The sequence below is a fragment of the Ornithodoros turicata genome, chromosome 2 (assembly GCF_037126465.1).
Source record: "Ornithodoros turicata isolate Travis chromosome 2, ASM3712646v1, whole genome shotgun sequence".
Lineage (NCBI taxonomy): Eukaryota > Metazoa > Arthropoda > Arachnida > Ixodida > Argasidae > Ornithodoros > Ornithodoros turicata.
Genome location: NC_088202.1, coordinates 83,301,876 through 83,314,340, shown reverse-complemented (window position 1 = coordinate 83,314,340; position 12,465 = coordinate 83,301,876). Strand labels below are relative to the sequence as shown.

At 45.6% G+C, this 12,465-nt stretch overlaps 1 protein-coding gene across 1 annotated transcript; it reads right to left on the bottom strand.

The window, feature by feature from the left end:
• Positions 1 to 6,617: 6,617 nt before the first annotated feature.
• LOC135384831 (uncharacterized) lies at positions 6,618 to 7,397 on the bottom strand. The gene has a single exon (XM_064614015.1). It carries the CDS (start codon positions 7,395 to 7,397, stop codon positions 6,618 to 6,620), a length of 780 nt encoding a protein of 259 aa, XP_064470085.1.
• Positions 7,398 to 12,465: the final 5,068 nt, after the last annotated feature.

Genomic DNA, 12,465 nt, shown 5'->3' with positions numbered 1-12,465 from the left:
TCAAAATTCGGCTATTGACATTTCAACACAAGTGAGCGTTCCAGGTTTTTTAAAAAATGGAATGGCTTTCAACGACGATTGTCTCTCACTCTGTTACCTCGCTTTTTCCAGAAATTCCCTAAAAGAGTTAAATAATGAATTTCAGGTAATTAGTCAAGTAGTGGTTACAGACCCCCTATAAATCACCTCCCCCCCCCCCTTCTTCGAGACGATGTCCGCATGGCCGTGTAGCTCAACTGCAAAAACGACATCTATGCAACTCCCATAGCTTTTCTGTAAAAAAAGAAGAATAAAGAAAAAATGAAATGAACATCCTGTGTAGCCGCCTCTTTGCCAGCGCTCTGATATTTGTGCCGCAGGAAGGCGGCTACTCCACTCTAATGTTCACTCCGAACATTAGAGGGCGCTTCTCACTACAGAGATGTGCGGCTTTGGGAGACTGTAATAAATCAATGCGGTCAACACTATAAACGAAGGTTCAGAACCTACTACAACGCTATGGAATGAGATATCAACGCAGTCAGACGGTTTTACTGCTGTGCTCGCACTGTGTTAGAGAGGGCAACAAAATGTTCCACTTGCGCAATCTGGCTTTGGACGAAGTTGCCAAATACGTAGAGGATTATGCTGTTTGTTATGTTGAGCCTGTTTACAGAAACGAGTGTTTTCTGCGCTGCCTCATAAATGCCAACCAACTGTCACCCTAACATGGGCAGCGGCGAGGTCATGTCTCCAGAAAACGTTACGAGACAGGGCCATGAAACGAAAGTGCGCTCATCGAAAGGCAACGGCTATTTCAAGTGTCCGCCCGTCGTCAGCTATGGGAATTCTGCCAATAATCCACTTCGCAAACGTGTCACGTATATCTCATATACATTGCACTTTGCACATTGCAGCCCAGATTTCAGTCTTGGGTAAGTTACTTCTAAAAAGTAACTGAGTTACAGTTACAGTTTATCTGCCAAAAATAGTAACTAAGTTACAGTTATAGTTACTTTCTTGGTCGAGTAACTAGTTACAGTTACAGTTACTGAGAGAAAGTAACTTAGTTACATTACAGTTACTTTTTATAAAAATGTCCATGAGAGGGTAATACAATTGTTAAAAACATACATTTATTTACATTTACTCAAGTGCAATAAAAGTTGTCTTGCACTTAACCAGAAGCAGTATAAGTTAATACGCGGTTATCCCACACGGAAAAATACGACATGTGCATGCGACCTGGCGCATCGCGGTGAAAAAGAAGAGCACGGTGATACGCACATGTTTCGTAACGTGTAGAGAGAGAGAGAGAGAGACATACGCAAGAAGAAGGAACTCGCCTCAAGACGCTTTTTCAGGTTTGAAGTTGACGTCCTGCTTGCCGAGTACATCTTATTCTATCGCTTGCACTTTACAGTTAAATTATTCTCGTCCTTCCATGATACAAACTCGAAGGTTGCTTCATAGAGCGGCCACGGAAGCTTATGGTAGCAGCAACTGGAGCAGGATTAGCCATTGCACTGGTCGGAGCGCAAGTGAGCTGATTGGAAAGTTGCTCTTTGTGCATAATCATTCCCTTGTCCATATCCACAGGAGGCAGGATCCCGTGCTAGGGCAGTGACACTGTTACTCACATATGACTCACTCCGACGGTTGAGGGTCACTAACTTCGACAAATTTCTGTTCGCAAAGCTGGAATTCCCTGCTTGGTCAAGAGCCCAAGGCACGGGGCACATACCGATTACGGATAAAAGGAAGCAAGACACTGTTAGGGGGTAGTAAGGGAAGGTAGAGTAAAGTAAAAAAAGGAACGACATTTATTCGAGTAACTAGTTACATTTTGCAGTTACTTTCACAAAAATAGTAACTAGTTACAGTTTAAAGCTACCTTTCTGGAAATGTAACTAGTTACTGCAACTAGTTACCCCCAAAAGTAACTAGTTACAGTTTAAAGCTACCTTTCTGGAAATGTAACTAGTTACTGCAACTAGTTACCCCCAAAAGTAACTAGTTACAGTTACAAGTTAAAAGTAACTTAGTTACTACCCAAGACTGCCAGATTTCGATTGCCTGACGGATGCTGATACTTTCAATATTTCTTCTCAAACTTTCCTTACCCTATGGGCACCGTGCGCTAGAGTTTTCTGTCGACGACAGCGGCCCCTCGAGGGGAAACGCGGCGAATTACCCTGGTACCAGCCAGCAGCGTCTAGCGGTGCTGTGCATGTTTTGCCGTTGGAAAAGAGCGATTAATTTGAAGCTGCCTACACAGAAACTCAAAGCAGAAGATAAAATGGAAACTAGTTCTATGTGGTAATCTGCCACGACAACCAAGTTAGTGTGAAAGTTTACGTCCTTCTCGCTGTATCGTCCCGCCGGTTCCCGCCAGTCACGTATTTGAGAGAGCGCTTCCACGGCAGTCCATTCAACTTCCTGCTCAATCCGTTATTTCTAACTCATTTCGTGCATTTAGTATATTTGTCAGTGACCAGTTGAGCATCACGATGCGGACTTATAGCACAGCAGCTTGCGTGAAACAATTGCGAAATACAATGACAGTATTTATCCCGTGTACTCGGACCCTAATTTTGCGACGTGTCGGCAGAGACTGGATTTTGGAAGCCTGGTCTTCCTTCCAGGGTGTCGAACCGAAACGTTTTTCGTTCTGATTTTCGTTCCGGTTACATCATAAACGATCCGGTACCGGTTCTGCTCCGGAGCAAAAAAATAACGGTTCATACCGGTTTTTGAACCGGTTCCGCTTCTGCTAGGAATATTCATCCCCACAAAAAAATCAATGTTACAAAATGTAAACCCGTTTATTCCGCATACATGGTATTTAATATTAATAGACAGCTGTGAAATTGGTAGCTCCTAGTTCCTGTAGGTTACTGTCTGTTCAAATGGGCTTTCTCCTTTCTTGAAGTGCATGCTACAAACGGACTTGTTTGTCGTGATGTCATACATAAAGTACTTTCTTGCTGGGTTGGAGCGATCACGTCCCATCCGAATATCTGTTGCTACTGTCTAGCCAGCAAGCACCACCGCACGAGTACGACGCAAATCGGGGAACACCTTCACTCACAAACGCGCTCGACGGCTCCGTTTTATTTTCTCCGTGTCCTGTCCACAAAAGAGTTGCCACTTCGCACAGGCTTGCCCTCGCGTATACGTAAATGTATTCAACTTAGCTGCTCTCACACAAGGGACGCGTTGCGCGACATTACCGATAAAGAAGCCGTTATGCAGCCCCCTTGGGTCGCTGTTTAGTTGAGGAGAGTTTGGGGGGATCAAATTAAAACTAGCACTACGGCACATTGCTAGAGAGTCACATGTACCTCTAAGTCTGTGTGCGTGCGCGAACGAGAAACCATTACAGAGGGAGCCTAAGGGTCGTACCGACATTCATTCTACCGTAACCGTAACCCCCGTATAGTATCCATGACATGACTTCAGAGCACACGACGTCTGTTTCATTCGCCTATCCGGAGGCCAAACCGGCGAAGTTTTTTCTTGGACCGAAAACCGTTAAATATATTTTTCGGTTTCCCTCCTGAGCGAAAAAAAAAAACGTATACGGTTTCGATTCCGTTCCGGTTCGCACCAAAATAGCGTTTTTATTCGGTTTTCGGTTCTGGTTTTCGGTTCGCTCCGACACCCTGCTTCTTTCAATATACAGCGTGCATGCGAACACAGGGGTGTTTTATAGGCGCATTCTGTCCCTATGATGTTATTATCGTTGCCAAATCTTGCGATCTCAGTTTACAAGTGGTTCTTTGATTGATTGAATTGAATTGAAATTTATTTACCATGAGCTATTATGTACATGGAAGGCGGCAGGGCAAAAAGTTGCTTAAGCAACTTTGCTCCTTCCTATTCGCCAAAAAAGAAGACAAAAAAGTAATCACGCGTTTGTCGAACAGCCAAATATCTGTTTCTTCTTAGCTCTTGTCGATTTTTGTTTTATTTTTTAACATACTTTATGTCGTGTTTTTCCTTTCCATGATATTGCTGGCTGCTTCTATGTTGCAGTTTGCGACAAAGTGTCCGATGCTATGTACGCCTATACGAAGGCCGCTGTGGCCGTTCTTTAGCACTTATAAAACATTATCATTACATATCCGTTCTCAAAAAAAAAAAAAAAAAACAGGCCTTATTTATATCCTGAAACAATCTTGATTGACTGATTGATTTTTATTATTATGACCGTGTGTCACATGCAGGCACAAATGGCTAAAAGGGCATCCCCTGCCTTGAGCAACATCTGTGTGAGATATGTGTAGAATGATGCAAGATTGGAAATAAGTTGACTAAGCTTACCACCACAGTGCATCATCACGTTAACGGATTATGTATGAGAACGAAACGAAAAAGTTTTTTCCCGCTATCTTCATAATGTATATTCGAACTTGTTGTTGACTGTATTATTCTTGTGAATTCTTCAGTGCGAGATTTTAGCGCAGGTACTGGACATAGCTGGCCTCCGATTTGTAGTCAATAACTGGCAGTCCCTTCCGGATAAATATGCACTTAACTTCACGTAAATACTACACGCTTGTCTGTGCTACACACTGTGTCACACATTGTGCATAGACACATAATGCAAAAGCGTGCAAAAGCTTTCCCCTCGCATACATTCTATGTGTTTCGTATTGCAGAGCAGACGCCCTTTTTACAAACCACTTCCACACAAGTATAGTCTCAAGGGTTAATGAGGCCCAAAGCCCCAAAACCGACATATAAAATTCGAGAAACCGCCCGTACGCACCAAAGCTACATACGCGAAGGCGCTGATACGACGTCAGTACCAGACCGTTACGCACGAAATAGCCGCGAGTGTCGCTGTCGATCAAGCGAGCGGAGCGAGCGCAGTGTCCTCCAGCTAGTGCACGGTGCCCATAGTTGCACGTACGGTGCTCGCAACTTCCAACCTACCAATTTCCCGTTGCAATGACCTCGCTCCGATAAGCGCTCGTCTGGCGGCGAACATCACAATTAGTGCCGGATCTGACCCAAATTTTTTCCAGGGGTGTCAGGATGGTGACATGCTGTCGCTTGCTGTCAACACGTGTGGAAACAGACTCGACAAAAACAAAATCTGGGGCTACCTTCGTGACGACATTGCAACGTGTCTATTTTGCCATTTACCCTTCTCATCAGCTGGCCATGTCCGCGGTGCCGCGAACCGCCCCATATATCACCCCCCCCCCTTGCTTTTCCCTTCTCAATAAACATATCCCCCATTTCAAACGCCTTCTTTTTCCGTCTGTGTGTGGGTCGAAACGTCATGGTTTAGTAAAAAGCCGAGCCTTCATGCTCTGGACTTCACATATTATCATTGCCTCACATCAAACAGCGATTTATCGCAAACTTGGGCAATAATCTTAAAGATACTAGTGGCAAAAAAGACACGTTGCAATGTCGTCCCGTAAATTTCCCCACATTTTGTTTTTTGTCGAGTCATTCCACACGTGTTTACAACAAGCGACAGCATGTCAACATATACTGCCACCCCTCGTAAGAACATGGGTCAGACCGGTACTGATTGCGATGATCGCCGCCACTCGAGCGCTTACTGGAGCGAAGTCACGGCAACGGGAGATTGGTTGGTAGTTACGAGCACTGTACATTTCCGGGGAAATGCACTAATGTTGTTCGTGACAGACGACACGTGGAAGTCAACGTCGAAGCTTTAGCTTCAGTAGCAATTAATTCTTCTCAACGAGGTCACACAATACAGGGTGTGTGCAGAAAAACGTTACCCGCAGTTTTACATGTAACTCGTTGTCTACTTACCCGAGGAACTTCCGGTGGCGTACGATGGCGTATTTATGCGTGCGAAAGCTACAAAAAAATCCTGGAAGCCATACTCAGCATAAAAAAATAAACAGAGCTCGAAAACATCGGCTTCCATGCATTAGAATAAGGCAGCATGGCGGTCTGAGGAGCGTTGTGACATGTACCGCTAGGGGCGCTATCGGCGCTATCGGTCCCGAAACCGAAACGGAGTTCCACAGCGAAGCTTGTTCCTGCTGTGAGAAAGGAAGTCTGTCAGGTTGACACCTGACGAAAATTAAACCTGACGACCTGACGATATTTAACCTGACGAACGATTCAACCTGACGAAATTTAATTACGTTTAAAAGATGAAACGTCAACTTTGGCGGCACTTTCCAAAGAAATCAGCTGGGTTTGTTTAAACATCGACCCCTCCAAGTGAAATTGAAATAACTCGGGAAATGTTAGCGACATGAAAGGTGTCAATAAATTATATGAGTGAGTGTTCTCTTAAGGTCTCTCTGCATGTTTAGGAACCGAGTGTGTTGTGATATTTGTAAAATATTGAAGGGTTTTCTTTTTTTTTTTTTTGCAACGCAGCCTCTGCATATCTTTTGGGTAGCCCCGAAAAGGGCCGTTGTTTTTGCACCACCTGTGGGCGGTCAGTCACGGTCTGCCCAGCACTCAATGTGATGGCTTCTTCTGTCTCTGCATTTCTGGAGGCGTTTACGGTATTCCGCGAATACCCTTGACAAGATTTCAATGTCAAGTGACCGTATAACGTCCACTATCCTGGCCTTAAGCTGTCGTAAACTTGATACGTGTGCGCTGTACACTTTTGATTTCACGTACCCTCATAAAAAGAAATCGCAAGGGGTGAGTTCTGGCGACCTGGCAGGCCAAGGCATTGTTGGGGAGCCTCGCCCCATCCACCTTCCTGGGGAAGTCTCCGTCAGCCAATCCCTGACCTCTGACGCGAAGTGGGGAGGTGCGCCGTCCTGCATGAATATACAAACTTCCTTCTGCATGTGAAGGGATGCAAATTCGGGCAGGAATTCCCTCTGCAGCATCGTGAGGTAATTCTCCCCTGGCACGGTACCGTCAAAGAAAAATGGTCCAACGATGCCCTCCCGCCACAGACCGCACCAGACTGTCGTCTTCGGGGACTGTACCGGCTGTTCCAAAAGCAAGTTTGGATTATTTCGTGACCAGTACCGGCAGTTGTGTCTGTTCACGTGGCCGTTTATGTGAAACGTGGCCTCATCACTAAACAGTAAAAACTGAAGGTGGAGTGGGTTGGCCTCAATCCTGGACAGCTCATCGATGCAGAACTGCACTCTTCTTGCGTAGTCATCCTCGTTCATTGCATGGACTAGCTGCATCTTGTATGGACGGAAGGCATGAGACTTCAGTGCCTTCCGTACTGTTGACGTTGAAACGCTGAAAAGCCTCGCGGCTCTTCTCACAGACATGTGAGGGGTGACATCAAACGCTCCTACGATCGCACACTCGAGTTCGTTTGTGGCAACCACATATGGATAGTCGTGCTTTTTGCTGTGCACGGTTCCTTCTCCTGCAAAGTGTGACACGTGAAGCGTGACTTGCGTGTGCTCCTGTACTGTCAGTTGAGGCATACCGGCAAAAGTCACATAAAAAGCACAAAACACAACAAAAGTAAAACTAACGAATACGTGTAAGATACGAAATAAGATAACAGATAAAGTCACTTGAAATAATACGAAAACAAACAAAGATAATATGAAAGTAAATAAGAGTGTCTGGAGGCGACCTTCCAATGCACGCTCGGAGAACCAACAGACGACAAACAGTCGTCTGCTTTCGAAACAATCCCAAACACCAGAAGACGACGAGCCATAATCATCACTTGATAGACGGAAAATCTTTCAAGTAAACGGAATTATATTTCGTCAGGTGTCAACCTGACAGACTTCCGTGCTTATGAATTTCTTACAGCGGGAACGAGCTTCGCTGTGGAACTCCGTTTCGGTTTCGGGACCGATAGCGCCGATAGCGCCCCTAGCGGTACGTGTCACAACACTCCTCAGACCGTCATGCTGCCCTATACTAATGCATGGCATGTTTTCACGCTCTGTTTATTTTTTATGCTGAGTATGGCTTCCAGGATTTTTTTGTAGCTTTCGCACGCATAAATACGCCATCGTACGCCACCGGAAGTTCCCCGGGTAAGTAGACAACGAGTTACATGTAAATATGTGGGTCACGTTTTTCTGCACACACCCTGTAGAATGGCGGCCTCGCCGACGTACAAGTCGAGCAACGGCACTTCTAGATGCCTTCGCTTACAGAGGTGGTTCCCGACACCTTTTGCCCTGCGGAACACCTCAATAAATTCTCAGTCAGGTGGAATATACTTTTATGCGGTATCGATTTGTGGCCGTCGGTTTTCATTGGGGCCTTCCTTGAAACCGCCTCATGGTCGGCGAGCAGCGGAGAAACGATGAACTACCATAGTATGAATAGCTTCCTCGCGTCGTCTGCTTTTACACGTTTGTTCGGCGTTCAGTGCAGTAGGTGAAGCATTGGGGAACCGAACAGTTATCGTACCATCGCGGCGCAAGTGATCTTCCGATGAATATACACAAGAATTACGGAAAAGAACCATCAACTCCGAACATCGACCGGCGTGTTATCCACACTATAAAGGTGGCGGTGTCGCCCCCTATAGGTCGATCTCGCAGCGAATAGCAGCAACCAAGAGGGTAGGGTAACTGCAGCGCTTGACATGAAGGAAACTTTGGGCTTGCAGATGAGCCTTCTTGCCAGATTTTCCTTGTGCGGTGCCATCTTAACGAGCCGTTGCATGGGTGCAGCACCAAGCTAAGAGCGTACACAGAGAGTGAACGCGCACACGCATACTGCGGCGGAGTTTGTGAACAACGGGGAAGTGCTTTCACTACATGTTAATGCTTGCCATGGATACAGAGAATGTCATTCAGCGTCCATCGGATGTGAGAAAAGCATGCGGGGATACAAGTAGGCGGAAGCCTCGAAATTGTGGAATCACATCAACAGGTATGCACAAATAATAGATGAAAAGGGGACACTAAAGACTTTAAATAAAGAGGCGCAAGTTCTATTAAGCATACGTTTTCTGAACACCACACACAGCGAAAGCAGAGAGCTCATTGTACATAAACATGTGCCACACTACGTGTGTCCCATGCGAGTCTGTGGGCGAAATCAGTGAGCCTCTACCCCTCTGTTGCACCAGTGAAAGTAGTCCAATTGCGTCACACGGCGACGACTTATCAGATTCCTGTGTTTCGCGTGTTTCGCAGCTCGGCGCTGAGTGGCGTCGTGCGTCGCTAATCTACGCGTGCAGCTTCCTAATGACATCATGTGTGACTTGTTCAGTTCCTGCGGATCTGTGGCCTTCTGGGTGAACCATGATCAGTTTCGTGTTTGTTTACTTTTTTGTTTGTTTTTCTTTTTCTTTCCTTTTCCTTTTTTTTTTTCTTTCTTTACTGGGAATAGCATGCCGCCGTAGGGCAGGCTAACCTTTCCCTCCTATTCTTTTAAAATATAATAAACATATCCCCCCTGCCCCCCATGTGTTTCCGGCTGTGTCTTGACGTGGATAACTCTGTATATGTCCGCGTTCGCGCCTCAAAGCAACTGTGACTATATGAGCGGCGTACAGACGTGGACAGATGGAGGGAGCATAGCAGGAAGGAGTGGGGGACACAGGGGTTAGTACGCGTCCTGGGCCGACTTCAGGGAAGATCTCTATAATGTGTAGGACGCCACCGCTACACGTGCAACGCACTTGCCACTGCTGAGTGGATTCACTTTAAAAATGTAGTGCGGCTTACAAACGTATACCATGTCGGTTGCGGAATGCTTCTTGAAGAGATATACATTGACACGTTGGTCAAGACATTTCTCACTAATGTCGTCTTATTACAATAAAAAAAAAGTTGTTTAAAATGCAGCAACTGTCAGCCAGCGCCATCGTGTACACCTCGATGAACCTGAGTAGGCCTCAGAGGCAGTGCACGACATGTTTCGTAATTGCTCATCACTATTTGCTGTTTGCTCATGTGGCGAATTTGCTCAGTCATCATCATCATCATCATCAATTTATCTGCTTTTCAATCAACTCATCTGTTGTTGTTGTTGGTGCTGCTGTCAACCTCCATAAATTCGGAAAACATTTTTCGTGGCGAATGGAACATAAGCTGAGGCAGCGTTGTTCGCCATAGCGACTAAATGCTCTTTTAAACAACAACTTTATTTTATGATGATGAATGGGGAGTTGCATAGCCAGGGGCGATACTCTACCCCACTGCTCTGTTCATTTAAAATGTTTACGAAGTCCGGCAATTTTATTTCTCAACAGGATATACGACTTTAGGTTCTTTGCATGCTGCTGGCTGCCGAAGGGATCGTTATATCTTCAAGCGCACAGGTCTTCGATAATGGTCCTTTTAAGATTGCGCCATGCCTTCTTGGTAAGTCTTAGTATTCCGTCGGTATTAAGAAGGGATTATGCTGAAAAGCAAACATCTTTGTTCTGTACTAGGGTATCTGACTTCCTAACTTTCTTCTCTCACCCATTTCTTTTACTTCGCAGTGTATCGTACACCCGCAATTTAGCTGACTGATTTCCAATTACAAGTATTAATACAAACGATACGTATCACTTATTATTACCACATTTATTTCCCGCTGCGCTAAGCACCTACTTGCAGTTAAGAAGTTTCACGATCCTCTGCTACGAAAAATATCGGGTGAAAAACAAGAAGAAAAAAGCATAACGGATTTACGCGAAAAGGAATTGTCAGATAATGGGACTTCTCTGTATCCTTCCTAACAGGTGCATTCTGCGCCAATCCGTTTCTTGGTGGGGCGTTGTGGTGCGATCGATCCTCGATAATAAAGACTTCTCCTCTAATTCTAATTGAATCTAATCAACGTCCGTTCAACATAGCAAAAATTATCAGGCCGTGGGTAAATCCCGCACAAAAGATGCTATGGGGGGGATTTATTGGCAGAAAAAAAAAAGGAAAAGGAAAGATAAAAGGGGATAGGTCAGCCATGCATCACGCCGGCTTGCTATTCCCTCAACAAAAAAGTAAACAAAAATAAATAAATAAAAATAAAAAAGAAACCCGGCTCACAGGGAGCCCAGGAGGCCCGCATCACGGAGAAAGCGGAGCACCGCCTTTGTGACACTCCACTGGCTAGCTCGCTGCACGGGGCCAAGGAGTATTGCGAGGGAAACGCCCGTGCACCCATGCTCTGAGAGGCGTTCCCAGAGCACGGCGCGATGACGAAGGTGAAGCTGACAGTGGAGGAGTTGATGGGGCCTGATGCCATGGGGCAGTCTACTGCCCCAGCGGGAATGACCAATCACATCATCATCCAATGTATGTGTGTGCGCGTGTGTCGTAGGGCCTTATTTATTAATTTATTTGCTATACAGAAGACCCCATGCTGCAGGGTCAATAGCTAGTAGCTAGTAAAGACGCACGCAACGCAGAAAGGGACTTACAATAACAGACATACAATTACAAATAGAAATAGAATAGGTTGTTGGCACCGAGCCTTTCAATTGAACTGCGCACCCCAACCACTCGACTGTCACTGCCGCTCTTCTCAGTTTTCTTCGAGTCTCAGGACCTGTGAATTGCATGTGACATTGTTCTAATGTCTCTTTCCTTCTTTCTTTCTTTCTTTCCTTCCTTTCCTTCTTTTTCTTTTCCTTTTTTTTTTTTTGAATAGCAAGCCGGCTCCTTGCCTGGCTAACCTTTCCTTTCTTTTTTCCTTAATAAACTTATCCCCCACCAAATATTGTGCCGTTCGCCGCACAATGGGAGGCAGCTCTGCCGGTAGGCGCAGTATCCTACCAGGCTCCTGGTAGCGGTATAGTAAAAATCACTATTTCCGCGAATTTCGCAACTGTCGTTTTTCCGCCAAGTTGAAATCGCGCGATATTGCTAGCAATGACGCGAATGCGCGGTTAGTGGAATTTTGCAATGGCTTTCATGAGATCGAGGGGACTCGGTGGAATTTACCGTAGCACTCTTCCTCATGTAGCGCACACTGGCATCAGCCCCATCTCATCCTCGTCTGTGTGTGTGTGTTAGCGCTCCTTTAGCGCAACTAAACCTCTGTGGTGTGAAGCTTCTGTGTGAAGCGTGTGAAGCCGTGAACGTCTGTACTACCCTCGTTACAGCATCATTTCTTCATTCTACACACATTCTCAAATTCATGAATGTAAGCATTGACGTTGACGTCAAGTTCACCAAGGAAGGATTTGACTCCAAAGAAGTGCGTCGCGGAGCGACCGACAATTCCCGGGATATCATGGCAAAAATGAAGACCTGTAGCCACTCTAACCAAGATTAGGTCTATGCTACAACCGCGGAGGACATCCACCGCGAAATTAAGGTCCCGCGAAATAGTTCCCAAACTTACCTCCATCAAAATCCCCGAATTATTAACACCGTCAAATCAGCCACAGTATGCAATTGTATATAATATAAACCCAATGAGAGCTTTGCATGCTCTCCGTTCCCTCATATAAGGCTCCTTGAATAACACCTCAGTTTGCTTTGCCCAAACATTAGGCACGAAAAACATACGCCATATTGCTATACCACCTGCAAATAACTGCTGTGCGTGCGTTTAATGCTTCTTCCTACATGTCTTCGTTAG

Bases quoted from the DNA above. Each gene is read 5' to 3' on its own strand.
- LOC135384831 (XM_064614015.1), bottom strand. From the start codon at position 7,397: ATGCCTCAACTGACAGTACAGGAGCACACGCAAGTCACGCTTCACGTG.